General features: G+C 41.2%; 5 protein-coding genes across 6 annotated transcripts in view; 2 read left to right on the top strand and 3 right to left on the bottom strand.

Annotated features, from left to right (window-relative positions):
* sgcg (sarcoglycan gamma) overlaps positions 1–7281 on the bottom strand; it is a 32243-nt gene extending 24962 nt beyond the window's left edge. Inside the window, exons 1-5 of one of the 2 annotated variants that reach the window (XM_022746305.1) lie at positions 7190–7281; positions 6750–7000; positions 2334–2535; positions 1613–1717; positions 36–123 (exon numbers count right to left, since the gene is read on the bottom strand). In XM_022746305.1, the coding sequence (XP_022602026.1) occupies positions 36–123; positions 1613–1717; positions 2334–2528 (388 nt within the window). In that variant the 5' untranslated portion in view covers positions 2529–2535; positions 6750–7000; positions 7190–7281. The remainder of the gene's footprint in view (positions 1–35; positions 124–1612; positions 1718–2333; positions 2536–6749; positions 7001–7189) is intronic. The other variant, XM_022746304.1, reaches the window with a different exon arrangement.
* Positions 7282–10379: 3098 nt separating this feature from the next.
* On the bottom strand, positions 10380–13266 carry rps25 (ribosomal protein S25). The gene is made up of 5 exons (XM_022746308.1): positions 13191–13266; positions 12513–12602; positions 12193–12376; positions 10506–10604; positions 10380–10406 (listed from the first exon to the last, which is right to left on the bottom strand). Exons 1-4 carry the CDS (start codon positions 13191–13193, stop codon positions 10510–10512), a joined length of 372 nt encoding a protein of 123 aa, XP_022602029.1. The 5' UTR covers positions 13194–13266; the 3' UTR covers positions 10380–10406; positions 10506–10509.
* Positions 13267–13339: 73 nt separating this feature from the next.
* On the top strand, positions 13340–15046 carry trappc4 (trafficking protein particle complex 4). The gene is made up of 5 exons (XM_022746307.1): positions 13340–13669; positions 13875–14049; positions 14292–14395; positions 14524–14650; positions 14786–15046. The coding sequence occupies exons 1-5, from the start codon at positions 13495–13497 to the stop codon at positions 14862–14864; spliced, it is 660 nt and encodes a 219-aa protein (XP_022602028.1). The 5' UTR covers positions 13340–13494; the 3' UTR covers positions 14865–15046.
* A 168-nt stretch (positions 15047–15214) lies between these two features.
* On the bottom strand, positions 15215–19946 carry slc37a4 (solute carrier family 37 member 4). The gene is made up of 8 exons (XM_022746306.1): positions 19011–19946; positions 18406–18638; positions 17948–18191; positions 17340–17498; positions 17165–17250; positions 16382–16495; positions 16137–16275; positions 15215–15863 (listed from the first exon to the last, which is right to left on the bottom strand). The coding sequence occupies exons 1-8, from the start codon at positions 19156–19158 to the stop codon at positions 15697–15699; spliced, it is 1290 nt and encodes a 429-aa protein (XP_022602027.1). The 5' UTR covers positions 19159–19946; the 3' UTR covers positions 15215–15696.
* A 323-nt stretch (positions 19947–20269) lies between these two features.
* cfap45 (cilia and flagella associated protein 45) lies at positions 20270–23933 on the top strand. Its single transcript, XM_022746346.1, has 12 exons — positions 20270–20407; positions 20547–20657; positions 20915–21024; positions 21152–21296; positions 21398–21568; positions 21691–21869; positions 22037–22166; positions 22280–22426; positions 22642–22755; positions 22935–23128; positions 23261–23485; positions 23621–23933. Exons 1-12 carry the CDS (start codon positions 20405–20407, stop codon positions 23691–23693), a joined length of 1602 nt encoding a protein of 533 aa, XP_022602067.1. The 5' UTR covers positions 20270–20404; the 3' UTR covers positions 23694–23933.
* Positions 23934–23955: the final 22 nt, after the last annotated feature.

Raw genomic sequence — 23955 nt, 5'->3', positions numbered from 1 at the left:
TCTGTGTGTACATGTGTGCTCTTTCAGACTCTCACCCACTGATATCCTCCCCGTGACATCACCACTTTCATTGCGAGCATTAAGGAAAACATTTTCCTGTGAGTGCACTAGGAGTGAAGAATCCTGCAAAAAAAAAAGAAAAGATAGAAAGCAAGATTGCCATGTTACCATGCTGTGCAGATACCACATAATATGCTGTGCGTCTGCAACGTATGTGAAGGCACACAGTGTCAGTTAGTTGGACTGCTGGTCTGCCTCTTTGATCCAGACTGAAATATCTTATTAAATACTGGATGTGGTGCCATGAAAACAGACATTCATGGATCCCAGATGATGAATTCTAATCACTGATTTCTGACTTTTCCTCTAACACCACCATGAGGTTCACATTTGTAGTTTTGAGTGAATTATCTTGACAATTATTGAATGAATGTCCATGAAATCAGACAGACATTAATGTTACCCCTAAAATGAACTGTTATTACTTTGGTGATCCCTTGGTTTTTAATGAAATCGAAATTATGGGATTAATTATGGTCAATAAATGTATAAGTATAATCTGTTAATAAAGATAAAGTTTGGGAGAAAAATTACATTGGCTGGTGTTGTCCTCCACCAACACAATACTGGCTTTGTCCTTTAGTTCACTAAGACATTTCCTTCAGTGGACCATTTTTCATAGACCAAGATATTAACATTTACTAATCATTCAATTATCATTCAACAACTGCAGACTTTTCACAACCTGGCAAACCAAAAGTTGTTTTTATTCACTGGTCTTTGAAGCATTAGTAAATGACTTATTTTGCAGTAATAAAGCAATTAGTTACATTTTATGCACCCTTTATGAATGGGGCTTTGCTGGAAAGTGGTATTTTTTTTTAAATGCGTGAAGGAGGCAGCCTTAGCAATGAGTCACTTCTGTAACTTCTTAGCTGTTAGAAAGCCCTCTTTATAGAAAATGATGTAAGAAACTAACTTTTCATCTCAAAGGCAAGGCAGTAGCTCACAAACTTCTAAATCTCATTAGAAATCCATAGACTACACTGGAGAAAGTGTCCGTCCATAATGAGGAATACACTGGCTTTTTTAATGAGGCCCATAAAGTAAGAAAGAATGCTAAAAAATTGCTGCTATGAGCAAGAAAAGCCATAACATGTAAACAACTGCAGCAAAGTGTTCCCATCTGCTGCTAGCAGGCAGGCCATAAACTACTTTCCACCACAAATATCCCTGAGGTTAATGGGGAGCTCTCTGCACCACCACGTGCACTGTGTGGGACTGCCAAATCAAGTTTGTTGTGACACATCTCCCAAAAAAGTACAGTCAGAAATATGCAGTTGAGCTGGATAAAAACTACTTCAGTGTCTGCAAGGAATTAGATTGAGGTGATAATAGGACTTACAATCTAGTCTTAAATTTGGTAAACAATGAGATGAAATAATGGGCAGGCTGTGAGGCCACTTAACCGAGCAAACAGCCGTCAATTACTTTGTAAGAAGACAGAAGAGGGAGAGAAACAGGAGGTAGAGGGGAGAGAAAAAAAAGGGAGAGCAGAGTGAGGAAGAATGTGGGAAGAGGAGCAAGATAAGTGTGTTCCTGATTATCGTACTTCTCTGGAGTGGATCTCCTGAGCGTAGACAGGGCGCAGAAATTCTGACTCGCCCTCCTCCAGCTTGACCCCATCTGAGTGCACTTGCAGGAGTCCCATCCCTTCCTGCGACAAAAATGAAGAGACAAAGTGATGTATTGAGTCTAAATACAGACAGCTAGGAGATGAGGAATTTTGATTTCATCATTCAATCACTTCATAGGTTTCCAAGTGTGAAACACATGTAGCAATGTTCCCTGTGGCACGTAGGGCCATCTTAGAATAAACCAGCCAGTTGCTTTGGCTGTGCAAGCACTTCACAACAGTGTGTGTAGAGTGTGTGTGTGTGCCTGTGTGTGTGTATGTGTGTGTGTGTGGGTTTGTTGCAGCTCTTGTTCTGTTTCTGCATAAATCCACGGCTGCCATCTGGACTTGAGTCAGAAAGCTGACAAGACTCCATGAAATAACAAACACATAAGCTATCCTGTTTAGTGAGCCGCCTATCACTTAATGATGGATAATACTATTGCCTCTGCTGCTAATAATAAGCAGGTAACACTGGATCATTGTGATGGATACACTATCAAAACCTAAACAAAAATATCAAGCGGTGATAGTGATCATTGGAAAGAGTGCAATACAGGAGATACAAAGAAAAACACTGAAGGAAGAAAGGAAGCAAACAAAGCAGTGAAAATCCTCCCAGCTGAAAATACAAACTGCCATGGTGAGTCATGCATACCGTGTTGAACCACATCACCCTGAGGATCCAGATGGTGAGAGCGAAGTTGACCACCAAGATGATGATGAGAAGCAGGACAAACAGGTAGAGGCAGCGCTTCCTCCAGCCATAGATGCCGATCTTGTAGACGTGGTCGGGCACCGGCCTGGGCGCGCTGCTGCCCTGGGTGGTGGTGACATACTGCTCCCGCACCATCTGCTGGCTGGGCACAGCACACGGAGCCAGGTGCACGGGTAATATTAACAGATGTTGAAAAAGTAAAAAAAAAAAACACACACACAGACTTTACTCTTCTGTGCTGCTCAGTGAGACTGGATGTGGTATGTTACACAGTCAGTGGGAGTTTGTAAGGGATCAGAGAAAACAGGCCATGGAAAGTAATATTATTTATATGTAATATAGGTCAACCGCCTACACAGAGAGAAGTCTTTTGACAAACACTGTGTGCTACATGTTTTGATGACCTGGGGAATCTAAGTCCAATATTAACCCTCCATTAAGCTCTCTTTTGGTCTCCACCAATTCCTGAGTGAAGTATGTGTCTCTTTATCCACTTAATGTGTCACTATGTTCACCAGCTAGTTGCTAACTTTTGTCCTTCAGCTGTTTAGCGCTGGTAGGGTCCAGTGGGTTTTTGCTGAAAGCAGCTGCAAAAAACGAACACTATCAGAGCAGTGGAGTGAACCAACACACAACAATAAAGTTACAAAACAAATATTAGTGGAAAGTCACATGTTCTGTAGAGCTGAGGAAAATGATTGGATTCAAATTTTCTGTCTTTGTTATTACAAGTGACCTCTATCACATACTAGAAGTCATGTGATCCATTGTTGATGTAAAAAATATTGATCATAGCAGCTTTAAGTGTTTCTTTAAAGCCTGCAGTGATAAGTACTTCTTTGTATTATTGTGGTTTTATTTCCTGCACACACGTGTTGCCAGTACAAGAGGAGAGCATTTTTTTCTTCTCATTTAACCAACTTAGATATGTATGTCTGTTAGTTATCTTTTTCTTTCATTTTTTTCCTTTCTGAGTTCTTATAGATGAATCATTTCATAAATGTGGAGACTTCTACATTATTGCTGAAGGTTTGGAGGAAGAATTCAAACATCAGAGATATATCAATATCTTGTTTTAACACAATTTCATAATGTATAAGGTGGAAAGCAACAGATCTTTCCCATGTGTTCAGTCTGAGGGGTCTCTCTGCTCTCCGAAGTTGGGTGGGTTTCTCTGACAAAGAGCTTTCACACATCCTGCAGAATCCAACTTCACAATGTTTAGTTCCATTTTTCCAGCCTTTAAGCTTAATTGTATACAAACAAACCTAATTGCAACCTCTATGCAGCGCCTTGTTCACACAGTGTACATACAGCATGTTATTCATGAGCCCAGATCTGGAGAACAGAGCCAGTGGATATCTGGCCCGCTGCACCGATGGAAAACTTGACTGAATTTCCAGCAGTCTTTCAAAAAAGGCAAAAGGAAAATGCCACTTATTACAGAGCAAGAGCGGTACTTGCTGGCCACACAACAGCAGGCTATCGATGACAAAAACCAAGGAGGTGAATGTCAGCATATTTCAAACTGCAGACAGTATCATAAATTATGACACAACAGTAGTTTTCTGTATTCAGTTCACGCGAGCGCAGACTGAGCTCGCTCGCATGTTCAGATCCCAAGCCAGTCAGCACATTTGTGCCATCTGACACAGTGACAACAGGGAACCTCAGGGACAGATTTCACAACGACACAAGAAGTGTGTGTTCTTGCACATTGGAGCCAAAGACCGCACAGACTCACAGGGCTGCAGAGAGAGGAGCGGCATCACTTTCTATTGATCTATTAATCTCCATTAATAACCAGACGCAGGCTGCAGGGAAAGCTGTGTCACTGAGGAACAAGGCCTGAAGAAAATGCTGCCAGTTGTAGATAATTTTGAGTCAATAAAACACCTAAAAACAGGCAAAGATTGTTGCTTTCTCTTCACAACAAACTGCTCCAAATCTTTAGTGCTGGCACACCTCAACTTTATAGGAAAAGTTATCTGAACAAAGATGTATCCAAGTTGTCTCAGTTGTGTTTTCTGAACTCGATGGGACCCGGACTCCAGTCGCCAGGCTGATTTACATACAGGACAGATGTTGCATCTTACTGCCACACTAAAGGCGTTTTCCATCATGGTAACGGAGCATCTTCTCAAAGCAAGAAGTAATTCTTCCTTGACATTAACAGATGTTGAGCCAGGCACATCATCCCGCTGTGACTCTCATGGTGATGATGATACAAGCAAAAGAAGAAGACTGACAGACACACAGTGACAAACTGTATGAACAAAATTGCGTTTCTGTGAATAATGAAGGTAAACAATGTTCCACCCTCTAAGCATGGGATGATGGATAAAAGAAAATGCGCTCGCTGCCTGGGTCTCTGAGGTCCTGCTGAAGATGTTTCACAGAGACGACGATAAAGGCCTGTAGTCTCCATGGTTCGTTTCTTGCTGTTTGCAGTAAACACAGGGAGGAGGCGTGTGGACATAAAAGGCTGAGAGTATTTCTATGACCGAATGCGCCTCTCCACAGGACCTGTCACATGGCCTGCAAGCCCAGCTGTGATGAATAGCCCTTATTTCAAAAACCAAACGAATGAATGTTGCTTGAAAGAGGAGAAAAACATAGTGTGCCACAGGGGAGTGGAAAGCGAAAGTTGATAAGGAGTAAGTTATGTGAAATGTTTTTTTTCCCCATATCTCACCTCATTTATATTTATTAATCGGACTTGTGACAATGAGTCATGATGGCAAATTGAATCTCAGCATTGTAGCAATGTAAGAGCAACTTTTAGTGAGGGTACATACTTCAAGATGTCATAACTTTGCTAGTTTCATTAACATGGATTGAGTTTGGTGTTTTTTCAAGGGAGTTCTCCATTGAGAGTGTCTGTTAAATTGACACGGTTCCAGTATCCCCACACAATACCTATTACCAGCTACAGATCATTTACGTGTTAACATGTTGATGAGCCTTAACTATCCACTTTGGGCAAATGAACGGTGAGGATGAAAGAGTTCTGGATTTGTTCATTATGATGTTAATGAATTTGATCTAACCCAGTCTAATTACTTTAAATGAAAGCATTAAGAGGCCTCTTTACTTTAGCAGCAGCTAGACGAGGAAGCAGCTTTGAGGCTGGATCTTTAAAGGCGTCTTCCAGCTCCAGTTTCAGTGTTACCACCAGCCCTTCAGCCACAGACTGATCCTTCCATAGCAACTCAAATAAACACTCCCCGAACAGCCTCACTGCTCAAGCGCCAGGAATGCTCAATTTATGGAACATTATGATCGGAAATAGAGTCTGACCATAGAGCGTTAAGAGAAAATAGTTTTTATCAGGTTCATGCCTTGATTTTCTTTCCAAGATTCCCGGTGGTAGAATCTTTTATAGAAATTTTAAATGAGATTTTAATTCTAAAACTTTACCAAAACTGATCCTACGCCACAAAGGACAACTAAATGCAATTTTCAAAGGCATTGCAAACCTCTAACAAAGTCCTCTGCTCTCTAAGATAAAGAGTACTTGGTTCAGCACTGTTAGCAAGGCTATTCATCTGAGGGCATCATCTCAATTAACCTTAAACAAGTGATGCTCCCAGCCAGGCTCTGTCTCTGACCTCTAGATGAGAGCGAGGGCCCGGCCAGACAAGGCTAACTGCTCGCCCCTAAAATCCACAGGGTCTGGCTGTGATTGAGAATCCAGGCTTCCCTCTGAGCAGAGCCTTGACCTGACCGAACGCCAGAAGTTTGAGTGAGTTAGCAAAAGCTCAAATCGTTTAGCTGGTCGTTCACAGAGGAGCTTGGTGAGTGGAGTAGAGGGGCGATTGAAAGCTGAGCACAGAGCTTCTGAAGTTTCTGTCTGTCTGTCCAGTAAGTGGCCGACAACATGTCTCCACTCTGCTGTGATGCCTTAACTTCTAAAAATAGGACACAGCATTGTGAACTAAATTTAAAAAAGCTCCACAGGACACACACAGACACACACTGCATAGGTATAACTAATGTACAACAAGAAAGACACTGAGGTATTGCTCATAACACACGTAAAACATTAGGGAGGTGCTCTTTTGCAAAGTTATTTTTGTATTTCAATATTGCTGGCCATGTATGGTAAAACTGCCGACAGCTGGCAACTAAAAACATTTTTTCCAAATCCCCAAACTACCTCTGTAAGGACTACAAAGTGTTCACAGCACAACATGAGACACGTGAGTCACAAAGAGGGGAAAGAACTGAAAAAAATGGACAGTAGGTCAAAGGTTGCCATTATAAAACACTTTAACTTTATCTTAAGAGGAGGTTATCAAAGAAAGAAGAAGACACTGATCTGATTTTTGGTGTTGTAAAAGGCAGAGTACTCACTGTTGTGTGTTGTGGCAGAGCAGTCCTCTTTCCTACGCTACGGTAAGCAGAGCTCGAGCTGGTACGAGGGGCTTGAGAAGCAGCAGCGCTTGAGCTCCTCACACGTCTGTCAGCCACTCAACAGCTGTGTGCCATAAATTCAGCTCTGGAAGTGCCCCGGTGAAATCACCACGAGACGGCGCTCCCACTCCCCTGCATACTCTCTCTCTCTCTCTCTCTCTCTCTTTGACTCCATCTGCCTTTTAGCCTTCCTGCAGACATTTGAATATCATCAGAGTGTGTGTGTGTGAGAGAGAGACAGAAACAGAGAGAGGGGAGGAGGAGGAGAATTAACCATCAGTGGAGAGGTTCAATCTCTCTCTCTCTCTCTCTCACACACACACACAAACAAAGATAGAGACCATCCATAATGAACAGAGGCAGTTGTTTGTCATACATACCAGTGAGTCACTTTCACTGCCCAACCCAAGGCTCGATGCAGTCCAGGCTAATTTGAGACTTCAGTCATGGCTCTCAACATGAAGTTAAGCTGGTCTTTCAGATAGCTACGCTGGGTGACAGGCGGCGGGAAGGGTGGAACTTGTCGGGGGCAGTTAGCAAGTTGGAGGAGACAAGCAGCAAACAAAGTGTATTAATAGACAGGAGGAGGGTTAATTATTGCACTTGTTGATGAGGAAATTGTATGAATCGTGGGTTTGAATTAGCAGAACTTTATGTATGTATTTCAACAAATATCAACTGGAAGTCATCCTTCAATATTACAAAAATATACATGATTCATGCAGTTATTAAGTATTAACACGCTCCTGGCAGTCATTTAATACAATAAGATCATTTTCAAAACATGTTTTGGTGTAAAACATTTACATACGCATAGATTCTGTACACATTTGCTTAACTGATGGGCTTCTTGTATTTATATTAATAAGTGGCAATTGTTTAATTCAGCAAGGCAATTTAATTAATCAATTATTAATTAAAGGCTTACAGAAACCAGAGAATGATTAGTGAAATCAAAGCAGAACAAGGAGAGAGGTTATCTGACTAAGAAAATCGATGTATACTTACAGAAACCTTTATTCTTCAGAGCCTTCTTTAGATCCACTGATACAGACAAGCTTTTTCATTCATTTAGATTTTCCCTTATAACTATAGTGCAGGACATATATAAGATGGATGCACCATTAGTCATTTATACATTTTTTTAAAGAGAAAATTCTTGGACAGTTTAAAGCGATGAAGAATGAATCTTTTAAAAAAGGACAACTTCCCCTGATCTTACAGAAAGCACTGATTACAGTGCTTTTAAAACCAGATTAATCACCAATTAAATGTGAGTCATACAGACCCATTTCAATATTACATTCTGATCAAAAAGTCACTGCAAAGGCTCGATGATTACAATTATATTTACCTTGTCTGAATAAGGGTCTTCAAGCTTTCCACACTTTCCACTATGAAGAAAACATCTCTTGTACAGATTGACATTTATGGTTGGTGACAGGTTAGAGAGTCCTGAAGCTACATGTTGCACACTGAAAAAGACACAGCTGAAAGAAAACATTTGCATCTCACCCCAATGTGCTCAAGAACGGAAGCATTAAAGCCTCTTTTTGTGGTTATAAATGTAAATTTAAAGGCCATGCACACCCATGGCAACAGTGTAGTGCAGTGCAATGAGCTTTGTTGCTACCATTTCTTTATGCAGAGTCTGGTGACCTCACTTACCTTCACCATGCTTGGCCAGTTACCGTCAGCATCGGTACACAGTGCCTTTAAAATGTGGTGCATTTATTAACAAATAAATACAGTGGAAATCCCTATTTACTGTTACGCCATTATATATAGAAAAGTCAAACATGATTACAAACACTGATTGCACTACTCAAAATTATGGGAATGCAAGTTCCATGGTAAGATGCATTTACTGGGCCACACAGGAAAAAAACTGGTTAAAATACCTTCAAACACCACTTAGAAGTTCACTCCTCGCTTTAATATGACACAGACACTTTCATGCATATGAAGCAAACCTCTGAAAATGACAGATTTATAAATAATTCGGTTAGAACAATGGAGGTGGTGAAAACTGCAACATTTCCTGCAACAAATATTTCAGTGTGTGACAGTTGGTCTGTTACAGTGGTGCTAGTGACGTACATCAGTGGCAGGTCACCTCCAGTGAAACACACAGGCAGTAACGTCTTTGTCTACTCACAGGCTGATGGTAGAGGAGCTGATGGGTGGCACATCTGTCAGGGAGGAGCATCCTGCAGTTTGTTTTCCACTTGCTGCTTGAGGTATTGCCGTGCAGTGACAAAGGGACGTCTAACAGCATCCATCACAAGACTGCTGTGTCTTTTACGCCCTGAGCAAACATCTGACAGTAGAGATAGCTTCTTCATGTCATACCATTTCTTATCAATATCTCATAACCTTTCAGTGCCTGTGGCTTTTTACAAAATGGATGGTATAAATGATGAATCTCCAGCACAAAGTTTGAAATGTTCCACCTCAACCTGAAAGCAAGATCAGTTGAGTCAGGGTGTCTCTTTGAATTTATTGGATGACAACACTAGGTACACACAATGTAGGTGAAGAGCTGAGGACCTTCATTACCAAAGACGTTGATAGTAATTCAATGTAAAACACTAATGAGGTGTGACTGTATCCTGCAGCACAGGCTCTCAAGTCACTACAACACTCATCCCAAGTGTCCTATTTTGAACAGGATAATGTCTAAACAGCTTTGAATGTCTGTTTGCTGCATGAGTAACATTGCCTTCTTGAACCCACATAACGTCAAAGTAAGTGCATTTTCAAAGTACCGAAAGCAGTCAGACAAAACTTTTTCAGTGGCTATAATAAAAGGGAATGCATTCCCATGGCCACCAGCAAAAACTCAAGGCACCGTTTTGTTAAAAGCACAAGTTTAAAAAGTCTATAAACATGCCTACATAGTTAAATGCACTGCCTTGTAAATTTTAACAAAGTGATGTGCCATCATTTATGGAGGAATTAATTTCATATCATTTGGACAATGTTTGCCAACACTATCAGGAGAACGCACTGTGTTATTGACGTCAGATCCTAAGTAGTCTCGTGTTTTATAGTTTGTTTAGCAACTCTTAATTTTCAATATTAGTTCCTTAAATATTTTTGTAAAAAGTTAAAAAAATATTATATATTTTTTATTGCCCAGGGAAAGGTTTGTTCTTTGTAGTCAACTCCTTACCAGACATCCAGCTACAGGTGTGAGACCGCTGCCTTGGTCTAATGCAAAGGTATCATCTAATCTATACACAACATACAGCTTTTCAGGTGGGAGGAGACAAGAGTAAACAAGAGATCCTTGTGAATATGGAGAGAACATGCATTTCTTCACACAGATCAGCATCTACTGAGAAACAGTAGGAACTACTTAATTACTCTGCCTGGTTAGTTCCTACTTTGTCACACTCATCTACCTATTAGACTTGATTTTTTCATTTTACACTTCACTATTTCTTGACCAGGATCTTTATATTGTGCAGTATATTTATACCAATTACCAAATGAGTTATAGACAAATGAACAGTAAAAAACAAACAGAACTGACTTTTGTCTTTACATTTTTTAATTCACCTTTTGTTACAAACAGGAAACACACAGGAGAACCTGTAAGAGAAACAAATGTAGGTCAGTGAACGCAGCTTGAAAAATAGAAAAGTGAAAGATAACAAAATGCATGCAGATGTTCAGTTTCTGCTGTTGTACCTGATTATGCTTTCTCCGCTGCTGCCTCCTCATCTCCACCCTTGGTGTTACGTGTATAAATCAGCTGTGCTCTGTGTTTGGACACGAGTTTGATCATGCCTGGAAGACAAAAAAGGCCCATGTTCCCCGTCAGCATATTGTCATTTTCAACCATACATTCACATTAATCTTGTCATGTGCTCACTTATTTTATAGTCAGCCTGCACTACACCTCAGACCAGTGGATGAGTGTCACAGAACATTGCCAGTTGAGTACAAATTATTTATCTTATGCAAAGGGAAACTTTGTTTTGGCTGTGCAGTTGGTTTAGCCATTGCATCTAAATCTGTAGGACCACTGACAGCAAAACTAAAATTAATTTAGTCAGTCATTATTACAGAGAATGTTCCATGTCATTACTGAAGACAACCTACCTACAAATGATGCTGCCTCACACGTGGAAGAAGTATTGTCTTTATATTTATTAGAATGAAGCTGCATAGTCTGGCGAAACCTTGATTGTGCTTCACATAGATTAATGCAGCTTAACATGTCTCTTACGTTAACAAAACAAGCTATGGGGGTTGCTAACTGCAAATGAGACAATGTCACCATGTTAATTTTTAATTGAAAGCTAAAAAAAAAAAAAAAAAAAAAAAAAAAAAAAAAAAATGTATCCAACACACAACTAATCATTTTTAACAGGTGACAGGTAAATACCTAAACTGTCTGCTGACATCTGGAGAGATACATGAAAATGTATTAAGATGTTTTAATGTCACTTTTGTACCCTTGCTTTCATCTAGCAATTTGTAATTTGAATACTTTCAAGGAGGGTCTAAATGATTTCAAAACAAATAATGTGGCAGCTATGACTAGTGATGTTTGCAGTTGTTATAATGCACATTATCCACACACAACACTGTCAATTTGGGAGAACTGAAAGAACCCCAAAAAAGGTATGCAGTGTGTAAGCATTTTTAAATGTTCCATATAGCCAACAAGCAGTGCTGAAGACTGTGGGGCACAGTGATGAGATTAATGTGGCAAAACATGTTATTGTTTTGTACAGTTGCAGCTAGAACAATCTCCACTCCTAATGCAAAAAACATGCATTAGGGTGTATGAGATTACTTGGAAGGTCAAAGAAAACAGTCAGTCCAGTTCTCATTTACAATGTCTAATTGACTTTCCCACAGGGCCACTTACTCAGGGTAATAAATAATTTATTGTAAACATATGCAGACACCTCATTTTTCTGCTCCTTTGACTAAAATCCTTCTCTTCACCAAAATAACTTTGCAGGGCATAAACTAACATATAGCCAGTCTGTTGGAACGCCTCAGAGACAAGCTTTGACATCACCCAGAATATTTACTTTTTTAAATTATGTTCAAACTTCTAAATAGGTGTAACCATCTGTAAGTTTTCTTAACTACATAATATTAACTATTCTTAAAATGTGGCAATAAGTTATTCAAATTTTACCTACACGAAAAAAGAGTACATAAAACCAGAAAATGTCAGGGGGTTTAAAGTACTAATCAGCATGCCAAACCTTCACCTCTCTGCCAGCCCCACTGTCATAGACTAGACTATTTCCTAACAATAAACCTCAACGCAAATCATTTGAGGTTAGGATGCAGCCCTTCTTTGTACGATCCAACATGCAAAATTTGGGTTATGAGCTGAAAAGGTGAGCTTCACCTTTGGCAAGCAGTTCCTGGAGGGCATTCCTGGCCAAGGAGCCACGGATCTTCAGCCTCTCTGACACAACAGCGGGGGTGATGAGTTTGTAGTTGGGAACTTCTTTGTACAGCTTGTCGTAGGTAGCCTTATCGAAGAGGACCAAGTTGTTGAGCTTGTCCCTCACTTTTCCCTTGGACCACTTCTGCTCGGAGTAAAATAATGATGGGTTCAGTTTTTTCAGTATGGGGAATCTCAGCAGTGCAGCGACTAGGACAATTATTCAGGATCCACATCAAATATGAAAGACAAACTCCTAGCCTACTTTAACCACTGCATACCTTCTTCTTGGCTTTGCCTCCAGACTTGTTGACTGGGTCCTTGTCCTTCTTGGACTTTCCAGTGTCCTTCTTCTTGTCTTGCTTGGGAGGCTGAAATCAATAGACAACAAGTTATAAACTGCACCCGAAATGGAGCTACACGTGGGTTCTGGCAGCGCGTTTCAATAAGAGCATAAAAGCAACATACTACGATGGTTCAACGGTAATAATGACAACATGTGCCTGGCTAGCGAACACAGCCAGCCGCCTGGTGTTCGGTCGGCTGGCCGGCATATGATGGCCTTGTCTGCGTCCTCTTGGAGCGTTCCAATCCTCACTATTAGCGTTGCTGATTAATGACGTCTGAACATTAATTATAAAGCGACAGCGTAATGTGTACATATAATCATATACTTAACATTTATGCAGAGTTATCACGGACAACTTCATTCGGCTCAATTTCTGTAACCACAGTGCAGCATGAAAGCGTGGTGGAATTAGCAAGCTAGCTAGCTAACTAGCCAGTGGCTAAATCAGTAAAATTTAACAGTAAACTACTTGATTCACATTCTTTTATCACGGCGCAGGAAAACACACTCCTTTCGTGTTTTGTTCCGAATAATCGGGACTCGGGTGGAGTTTCAGAAGAAAGAGCAATTTCAATTTTATTTCGACAAAACGTGTAATAACTGTCCTCACCATGTTTCCTCGTCAAGATGTCGGAGCGAAAGGAAGTTCACCCGTGCAAGAGCCCCTTAGACAACCTGTATATGCGGAAATGGGGTGAGGAATTATGGGAACTTGAGTTTTCTCGTGTTTTATCGTTCTTTTCTTGATTTTGACTATTAATACCGGTTGACCAGACTGTTGTACAGAAGTTATACCAGTACATAAATCATCAAATAGTCAAACGGATAAGTAAGAGCTAATTTAAAGTTCTACAGTCTTTTTACACCGTTGAGGTCACATGACAGTGTTGTCAGCTGGGTAGGACGTTGCAAAGATGGTGATCTTCAGTGTGTATGTGGTGAACAAGGCTGGAGGTTTAATTTACCAATATGACAACTATGTCCCAAGAGCGGAGGCCGAGAAAACATTTAGCTATCCTTTAGATCTGGTGCTCAAACATCACGATGAAAAGGTCGTCGTGTCGTTCGGACAACGAGACGGAATCAGAGGTAACGCCTGAAACCTAACATTCGCAAGTTGTTAGCTCATTCAACCTGCTAGCTACTGTGTACAAAAGACTGTAGAATACCGCAAATGCGGTTAAAAAAAAGGCGAAAAATTAAATGAATTACTGGACCATTTTTCTGTGCTAAGTGTTTATGGCATTTATCTTCATGATCTGTGTATGATAGAAGTTCTGTTGTCGTTCTCCAGTGGGCCATGCAGTGCTGTCCATCAATGGAGTTGATGTGATAGGAAAGAACACAGCGGAGGGAAAGGACATACTGGAATACTTGAAAGATTCCTCAAATTATCCAGTGTCTATTCGATTTGGACGGGCACGCCTGAGCTCCAATGAAAAGCTGATGCTGGCGTCCATGTTCCACTCGTAAGTTATATCTATAGTTTCATATTTCATATTCACACTGGGGCTGTAGGGTAGTGTGGCGGAGCCACATTCAAGTCACAGTTTTGACAAGCATCCATTCTGCTGAATTGCGACAGAGAAAGACACTGAATACAGCAGCGATGACCTCCAGGGATCTACCCTGTTAGAAAGTGAATAAGAAAGAGGCTTGAGTCTACTGTGTCTGAAGATCAGCTCCCTTGTCCTTTGTGTTTTTTCCTTAGGTTGTTTGCTATAGGTTCACAGCTGTCTCCTGAAGTTGGCAGTTCAGGGATCGAGATGCTAGAAACAGACGTCTTCAAACTCCACTGCTTCCAGACTCTCACAGGTGAGTTGTGTAAACAAAGTGTCATTGTGGGTGAATAGAAGAAAGAAGTTTTTTGCTAACTTTGTATTGATATGTTACTGATGTTTTTAATTGACATCTTTCTCACTGTTCTGTCTCGGTTCTATCAGGGATAAAGTTCATTGTGCTCGCAGACCCTCGACAATCTGGCATTGATGCACTGTTGAGGAAGATTTATGAAATCTATTCAGATTTTGCCCTCAAGAACCCATTCTATTCTCTGGAAATGCCAATCAGGTAACAGGCACATTTCAGGAGAGGATGATTTACATCCTTACATTTCAGTTTACATGTCAAGTATCCAAGGTCTAACACCCACACATCCCATTGTTTGTGTCCTCTAATGTCACTGTAAATGTGTGTGGTTTTCAGGTGTGAACTCTTTGATCAGAATCTGAAGAGTGCATTGGAAATAGCAGAGAAAGCTGGAAACTTTGGAGCTGGATCATGAACCAGAGAGGACTAAAGAGACAACATGAATTTGCCTTTTCTGATCACAGGAGATGTAATGAACTTCTATGACTGAGGATGTTGGTGAGAGAAGTGAAGCTGATTTTCTTTGCTTCTTTGGACTGGAATTTGACACATGTAAATATATAATGTTCTGTAAATACTTAAAGATTAAACTCATGTGTGTTAATAATTCATATTGTTTGTTTTTAGTTGCATGTATATTGAATTTCTGTGTGATCTAACTGTAGTGTGCTCAGCATTAACTATGAAAATTACAAAAAAAAACATAACATCATTTAATCAAGCCTTTGACTGTTCCCATAATAAAGACCAAACATTGTCCTTCCCTTAAAATAGATAAGCATTGTATAGGTCTTGTAATTCCATTCATGATTCATTATTACATTATTAAAAATGCAAATATTGTATAATATACCAGTTTCTAAACCAGGTTCCAATTTTTTGGTTCCACTTTTGTCCTCTTGTCACTGTAATGCCTTGGTGGTCTTAGGAGAGAAAATCTTTTCTCTAGTTGTGATTTTGTCACATTCCATTGTATTACATCCATAATGTGTAGTCACTTATATTCCCTTGTTGCATTACGCATGCAGTGTTTACAGACTGTATGTCGAGAAGCACCTTACAAAACAGGTGTTTGAAGCAAAAGATGCTCAACTTCTATGAGCTTCCTTAAAACCTGTGCTGTATGACTGAAAAAATACTGTGGTATAAAAAAAACCCAAAAACAAGTAAGAAAAATATGACAATACAGCAATGCCTCAAAATATTCAGTTTTCCCCTGGATGCAGAGGATGAGGTGTCATGATGTTTTAGTCTGCCTTCTTGGACATGTGACCCATCTTGGTTCGGATGTTACGCAGCAGGAAGAATCCAACAGCGGTGATGCCACAGACGATCTCTGCTACCCAGAAGGCTGTAGCCCAGCCGTGGTGCTTGGCAATTGTGCTGAATGGAAGTCCGGACAGGAAACCACCAACTGAGGACAACACAAGTGGATATGCTCACTCCATGATGGTAGAAAAGGTGTAGTGCATACAATTCCCACAGTTATTCAAGTCTGAATTGACTAACCCAAAGTCAGTATCCTGTGGATAGCTGTGTACTATCTTACAATATATAGACCAAGTAAAAAGTATCACAAGGAAACTATTGGTATGTAATTGTATTATCAATGTACAGGCATTTAACAGTTTGCAAGAGCTTGTACATGCTCCATATGTATAGCCATCCTGAAAACCAATCAACTTACTGTTGGCCATCAGGGCAACAATGGCGTGTGATGTCCCACAGTAGTTGGATGGGGCACTCTCATTGGCTATAACTCCAAACAATGCTATTGGTCCGTAAGAGGAGAAACCAAAAGCAGCACCCAAGCTGAGTATCCACACCTGAATGAGAGATACACGCATGAGGATGAAAAAGTGACATGCAGTGTGCTGTATTAAAAAATATCTCTATGATTCACTTGTTCGCTGGGACGTCAGTATTCGATACCTTTGAGCTGTCGGGGGTAACTGTGACTCTGAACAGGTACATGGACACAAACATTCCTGCCATCATGCAGATCAGGATGAAGTGGCGAGGATTGCCATAGATTCTCATGCCTTGCTGTTCAAAATAAAGAAATATATAAATACATTGGTTTTGCTGGCTATAAGAAAAATCATATGAAAAATCTACTTTAGTTATGGACTAAAAAATTGGATGCCACAGTTTGTTTATTGTTGCATGAAATGAAGATGAAAAAGTATAGAAAGGTTAGAGAGTATTTTTTAGTCTCTAGTGAAATCTGAGACCTGGAAGGTCAAATTCAATATTACCCTCTGTGACTGGGTGACCATGAACATGTCCCCCTTTTCCCAAGATGCACTTTCCCTCTGTGCTAATCATGAACAAATATATGACCTAAGAGGAGCTGTTGCTTGACTTGGATCTTACAAGAAGTCCCTAGAAAACGGAAGCAAAGGCTATCCATTCTTGTTAGTTACTTCCTTTGTATAGATGCTGCCTCCATCAAAGTTATGGTTATTGGTAATCGTCCTACAAAATGTAGCTCCTTCGTTATATTTGTGAATTTGTGGTAATCCATTCTGGCCAAATGGTACAGGCACTTCTGATGCACATAGCTGATTGTGGCAAATTTGCAGAAAGAAGATGTCTGGATATGTGCACCAGACTTTATTTTCCACAAGACAAAAGCAACTGAATGATAAATAAATAAATAAATAAATAAATATGTGTAGGCTGAGGAAGGATGTGTACTATATGCAAACTCACTCTGGCCACAGCCTTGTCAGAGAGGTAACCTGCTGCGAGACTTCCCAACAGGCCTCCAACCTCCAGGGCACTCATGTATGAGCTACCTATGAAGAAGAATATAGTGATTCACAACAAATAATAAGCTATTTCTTCAACAGAAAAGGGAGGTATCTACTCTATTCCTCTGTCATACCCATGAGTGTAGACTGGCCCTTGTCCTGAATGAGAAACAGCTGGCCCCAGTCGGTACAGGCCGTCTTCACCCCGAACACCACCAGGTAGGACACAGACAGCAGCCACAGGTAAGGTGACAGCAGAAACTCGGACAGGGTGCTTTCATTACTGGAGGATCCTGAACAGGAAACGGGCAGAAGACCAACTATTATCACCAATCCGAATGCATTTGAAACATTACCATCAACACTACATAACAGGTGTGACATAATATCGCTGTGGCTCTACTTCCAACCAGATTAATGCATAAAACATCTCTTCACCGCTACTTTCTCTCTTCGCTGGTGCATGAGCTAGACACAGCTCACACAAGTGGCATGCGAGGGGCACACTGGGTACAGAGTCCACCAAGTCACCGACCTTTAGTCACAACACAAGAGGCGCATGCTGTACGAAAACACACACATCTGGACACCGCACAGTTGTGTGTTAACTGAGTATTGACTATATTCAAGCAAGTATACCGTGCCCGATTCAGTCACTGTCTGATAAGAGTAGTGGCTAAAACTCTGGTTGTTTATCAAACTGAAGAATTATTAGAAATCATTCAGTAAAAGTCAGTCTCACCTCCTTTGCTCTTCTTGGTTGCTGCTTCTATATTGGGCAGCCCCACATCCTTCGGCTCATTCTTGATGACCAGCAGACAGACAAAGGAGACCACCACACAAATCACTCCAGAGACCGACAGTATCGTCCTCCAGCTGTAACTCTCAGCCAGCACTGTGGCAATAATGGGGCCCAAGCTGCCAGCCAGATTCATGCTGCAGGACAGAATTGCCCACCATGTCCCGAACTGAGAGGGCTCAAACCACTGACAGCAGACAAGAGGAAATAATGACATGAAATGGTTAAATTAGTGACAGGTAGTGTCATTACCTTCCCTTTGATATACAGGAGGGATAAAATAATCAAACCAGTGCAGTGTTTCCTACAGAATTTGATTCTTTTTGTTGTGGCAGCTGATGGGGGTCAGAATTAGATATCAGTACACTGCAGTATGATTTACTGGCATGTGGCTCAGGTACCTTGCGCAGCACCCTGCCACAGGGAGGCCAGCCAAGGCCCTGGCCAAGGCCGTTGAGAAACCACAAGGCAGAGAAAACAGCAACAGTGGAGGACCAGGAAAAGACCACATTGATGCCTCCCACCATGAACAGGCCAATGGAGAAGAGCCAACGGGCGCTGATCTGGTCTGAAAGCACGCCGCTGATGAACTTACTGATAGCGTAGGCCAAAGACTGACTGCTGGTGATCATGCCTGAACAAAGAGAGGACAGGAGAAGAGGACTGTACACAGAGCAACATTTTGGTCCAAAATATTGCAGACATACAGTTCTCTGTAAAGCACCCATATAATATGTAATGCATGATAGAAACATACCAGTAATCTAGAGTCTACAAAGAAAAAATGAAATATGTATGAGCATGTTTGGAAGTTAGTGAGAGGCTTATAAATGTTGACATTTTAGGGGTAAATAATACATCCACCTTTGGATTTTTCCATTCCTCAAGTTTTTAAAAAATGCAACACTATGACTTTTAGAAGAAGGCATATGGTTTATTTAAAAATGCTACTCATGCAACTGTAACAATCAAACATAAAGTCAATGCAAAACCAAGTGTCTCATACCCAGGTCATCCTTATCCAGCTCAATTTCTTGCATCAGAGAAGGCATCACGAAGGAGAAAGTCTTTCTGTTAAAATAGTACAGCGTGTAGCCTACAAACATGGCCAGAAATATAGTTCCTCTGTAGTATCCGTAATTCGCTGTAGCCATGATTGCAGGTTGCAGATAGTCCTACAAAAAACTGAGAGAAATATAAGTTGATCCGTCTGACAGACTCCTGCAGCTTGTGACAGTGAACTTTGCCTCAGGATCCACTGTGCAGAAGCAGCTGCTTACAAGTGAAGAGGTGTCTGCAATCAGGAGGGGAGGTTAATGGTCAACTTCTCTGCCCCAAAGCTGCATAAATCTGATAAAGTGCTGCAGGCCAACAAGAAAAGGCCTGGGAAAGGACTTCAATCAGTTGGTGACATCAACCCTGTATATGATTAGTTGTTTCCTTTAGGCACTGATTTAAAAAAAACAAAAAACAAAAGAGGGGGGGCCCTTCTTCTTGATCCGTGACCTCAGTGTTCTTTTCCTGTGCTACTGTTTGTCCATCTGAGGATGTTATGGAAGGAGTATTCAGACTGATGGGGTTAATGATTCACTGCGGAGTCCAATAGTTACTGCAGACCAGGGGGAGGCTCCTCTCCAAGTGAGAGGGTGTGTGAACTGTGATGATCCTATGTGAATGAAGTTCAAGTAAAGCTAAAACATTTTATGTATAATAGATCATTCTTTACAGTGGGTAGTACAGTGTATAAAATCCGAAGTGTGCTCTGATAATTCCTCAAAAGCAGTCTTTAGTGGGAGCAAAGCGGGTACCTCTGTATGTCCACCTCCTCCTCTCTGTGCATGATGGTTTATCCGTCTGACTTCTTTTGGCGTGTTGGACTTTTTCGCTAAATAACCATCTTTTCATTGTCGAGCAGCTCGTGATGTGGACCTGCGGAGAAGTGTAGTATGTGAAGTTTCCGCATCACGTGGATTAACTGGCACCGCCCAGCCAAGAAACACGACCGCGTGTTTCACCAGCAGTGATGTTATTAATCATAACCGCTGTTAAAAAAAAAAAAAGGTGGGGGGGCAAATGATGGAAAGTGTTGCATGTGAAATTATATTGGGGAGGTTGAACTGGAAAAATGATACGGTTAAAGAAAAAGCTTTAGTGGGTAAATTTCTAATTTAAAAAAAGCAACAACAGTAGCGCCTCCTCCTCACATATGTTCCCATGGCAACCGACAACAAACAATTGCAATTTTCCAAACACGGATGGTAAATTGTAGCCACGTTTATGAGCAGGAGTAAGGTAGCTACATTCATAACAAAACACTTAGCTTGCATTATAAGTCTTTGAGACAACAAGCTAGGCTGTTTTAGGCTAATTCATCACCGTCGACTCCAATAACCGAGAACCATGGTAAGTTTGAGGTCAAAATAAGAAGTAATGTCATACCCTGTAATATCACTTTTCATATAGCTGCTAAATTCTTGTTTTCCTTGTAGCTAATAGAGAACGACTGTGTATTCAGACTTGTGGTCACGTTTTAACCCTGCAGAGACTAGCATCCAGCTCCATGATCTCAAAGGGAAGCTCTGATAACCGCCGGTACCGCACTCGGGCCCCAACCTCTCAGGTGGACGAAACCCTGTTTGGGAACCCAAAACCGGTGAGTGAGTGTGCCATATATTGTGTTGTATTACATAGTGGCCTACCGTAGATAATGAAATGGAAGTTGTCTGTGTGTTTTTGTTTACATTTCTAATGGTATTACCAGTGCACCTGGGTTTATAGCACCAGTTTCGTGTGTACAATGCATCTTGTTTCAAAAATCTGTCATGGTGTGTTATGTGTGTATGTTGCAAGGTTGGAGAGAGATAATAAGATATGAGTGGGTTTGTGAGATGTTGCTAACTATCTGTTCAGATATCACCAGACAAATCTGGCAACTCAACCTTCAAGGCCAAGGATAAGTTCCAGAAGAACCAAGGAGAGACCGTCCAAATCATCACAAAAGACCTAATTCGCAATCTCAGGTAGGCTAACACTCACTGAAAACTCCAAAGATCGCCCATCAGTGTGACTGTGGTGCTTGCAGTACAGCAGAACTGAGACCCCACATGAACATTTAACAAACAATCCCACCACCTGTCATTTTGTCAGGGTTCCATGGAAGGATCCTTCAGGAGAATCCATCATTCTTCCACCAGCTGAATTTAAGCGGATCACCTCAACTTCCCGGGTTCTCACCAAGGAGGAGAGGGTAGCCTTGCACGAGGCTTATCAGAGGAAGAAAGAAGAAGAAATTGTAGGAAACACGAAAACTCCAGTAAACTTATCATTTAACTTGCAGATAAAGAATAAGACAATAAGCCAGTAACACATTTTTTTAATATACCCCTCATCCAGAAAGCTGCAGAAGAAAGAAAGCGCCAAATCTATGAGGCAGACCTGTCCCGCAAGGAGAACCATGCACTGACTGAGCTTGAGCTAGAGGCCCGGGACCGTGCACAGCGCTTGGTGGAGCGGGCCAACGCCTTGAGGTTGGAGCAAGAGGAAGAGATCAAAAAGCTCAACCAGGTAGACCATGAAAATTTGCCTGAATGTGAAACCCTTAATCACTGGCAGACAGCTGATTTTTTTGTATGAACAAAGTGTATTGAACATCAGTACCTCTGTGTGTGTGTGTGGGGTCCACTCAGCTGATTCTGGGTGCTCAGTGCCAAGCCACTCGTGACGCCCAGATTCAGGAGAAGAAACAGATACAGGTGGAGTTGACAGAAGAGGAGAAGCGTCTGGATACCATGATGGAGGTGGAGCGGCGCAAGGCCTTGGAGACTGTGGAGCAGATTGAGGAGCTGCGCAAAAAGCAGAGGATCAGGTAATGGGGCCTCTGTTGAGAAGAAATGTATTTGACCTAACTAAACCACTTACATCCTTGTCATAAGACCCCTTTTCTAATCATAGGCTACTGGTGAGCAGCAAAGGCAAAGGGTTCCTAGTTTAGTGTTGTTATTGTGTGTGTGTTGTGCTTGTGTTATATTCTAGTGGAATGCAGCAAATTTACGACCAAATCAAGAAACGTCTTGAGGAGAAGCAACTGCAGGACGAGATGAAAGAGCTGGAGAGACAGCAGATACGAGAGAACCAGGAGAAAATGACCCTGGAAGACCTCAAGGTGCGGAGGCAAAGAGAATACACAGCCCACGCTGCTCCGAGGGATATGCAACCATATACACAATACACTCGCACTGAAGTCTGTTTCTTCTCTGAATGGTTGTTTACTTCCAGACCCTGGAGAAGAAGAAGGAGGAGCAGCAGCGTCTGCATGAGGAGGTCTTACGAATCAACGCTGAGACCATGCAAGCCAAGGAGCAGAGGAGAGAGGAGGAGAAGATGGCGGACAAGAGAGACATGGAATTCATTAAAAAAAAAATGGTCAGATGAAAGACGTGTCATCTCCATAGGCATAAAAAACAATTAGACAAACTCATAACACAGGGAAAGTTCAGTGACTTTGTAGTTAAGTTAAACTGTCAGTATTCACATGGCCACATTTTTTATTTATTTCATCATTATAATACTGCTGTACCTTTGCAAGTGGGTCGTTTTATCTTTTTTTTTTTTAATATTGACATTCATGACTTCTGCAGGAGCGTGAGGCAGAATATGAAGCAGAGCAGAGACGAATCAAGAAGGAGAAAGAGTTGGAGATTGCCAGGCTGAGGGCCCGCCAAGAGAAAGCAAAAGACTACAAGGCAGAACAGGTCAGGAATAAAACCATCAGGTGGCTTTGAAAAGCCATAAATGTGGTATCTGCTCATTTTAACCCTATTACAAATTAAAATACTGTGATCACAGTTTCAAAGGCAAATAACCCCATACAGTTTGTTGGGAATTAAAGCATTCTGCTTGTTGTAATCTTGTGTTTCTGTGCGTTTTGAAGGATGACCTCCGAGCCCGGAGGAACCAAGAAATTATGGACAGAGAATGGAGGAGAAAAGAGAAAGAGATGGCTGTAAAGAAATCAAAAGAAGAAGCGATGTTAAGGGCGGCTCGCTTGGAGCAGGTTCACTGCAAAGAGCATTTCCTGTCAATCGAGGCTGGCCGAGAGAAAGCTGAATTTGAGAGGGTGCTGAAGTAAGAAACTTGATTTGACTTTTTTCGGAAAAAAAAAAAATCATGTTTTCAGTTATTTGTATTATTTTACACATTCAGGTATACCATTTTATTAATATTAATTTTTCCTGCCACCACTACCTTTCTCTAAAGAGTGCAACAGGAGGCAATAGCCAAACAGATGGAGGAGGAGGAGAAGCAGCATCAGAAAGCTCAGCGTCACTCACTGGCCATCCGACACCAAGTGAAGGAACGTGAGCTCTCAGCCATTGCCCAGCGCAGAGAGATCTTCAAAGAAGCCGATCGGCTGATCGAAGAAGCCCGACAAAGACGTATGCGCCTCGACGACATCAAGGAGAAGAAGCTGAAGGAGCTCAAGTAAGTAGGGGCGGGTTAATAGACCTTTCTTGGGGCTAATATTTTGACATGATTGTCATATAAGGAAATGCAAGATCACCATATTGTGAATGTATCTTAAATGTATAAAACTGACATGTTTTTGTCAATGTGCAGGGCTACAGGACTCTCTGAAAAATACTGCAGTGAAGTCGAAAGGAAGGCGAGGGACTGCTCGGAGTCTCTCTGAATCATTCACAGGATTTAAATGTTGTGAGGTCCTCATCTGATACTCCACATTTTTCAGGGTCTCCATAAAACACATTTGAAGTACTAATGTAAAATCTACCAATCTAGGTTTCTGTTGAAATTTCACTGTTTTATAGGGTTTCGATTATTGTATGTACGTTTTAGTAGTCTATGGTATGGCTCTTTGTGTCTAATCACTGTGTGCAAAAACAATTCAACAAAATAAAATTAATTTTTCTGATATTTTCACTCCCTCATACAAA

This window comes from Seriola dumerili, unplaced genomic scaffold, assembly GCF_002260705.1.
Source record: "Seriola dumerili isolate Sdu_G_001 unplaced genomic scaffold, Sdu_1.0 BDQW01000102.1, whole genome shotgun sequence".
NCBI lineage: Eukaryota > Metazoa > Chordata > Actinopteri > Carangiformes > Carangidae > Seriola > Seriola dumerili.
The sequence above is the reverse complement of the archived record's forward strand: the minus strand, read 5'-3'. Positions and strand labels throughout refer to the sequence as shown.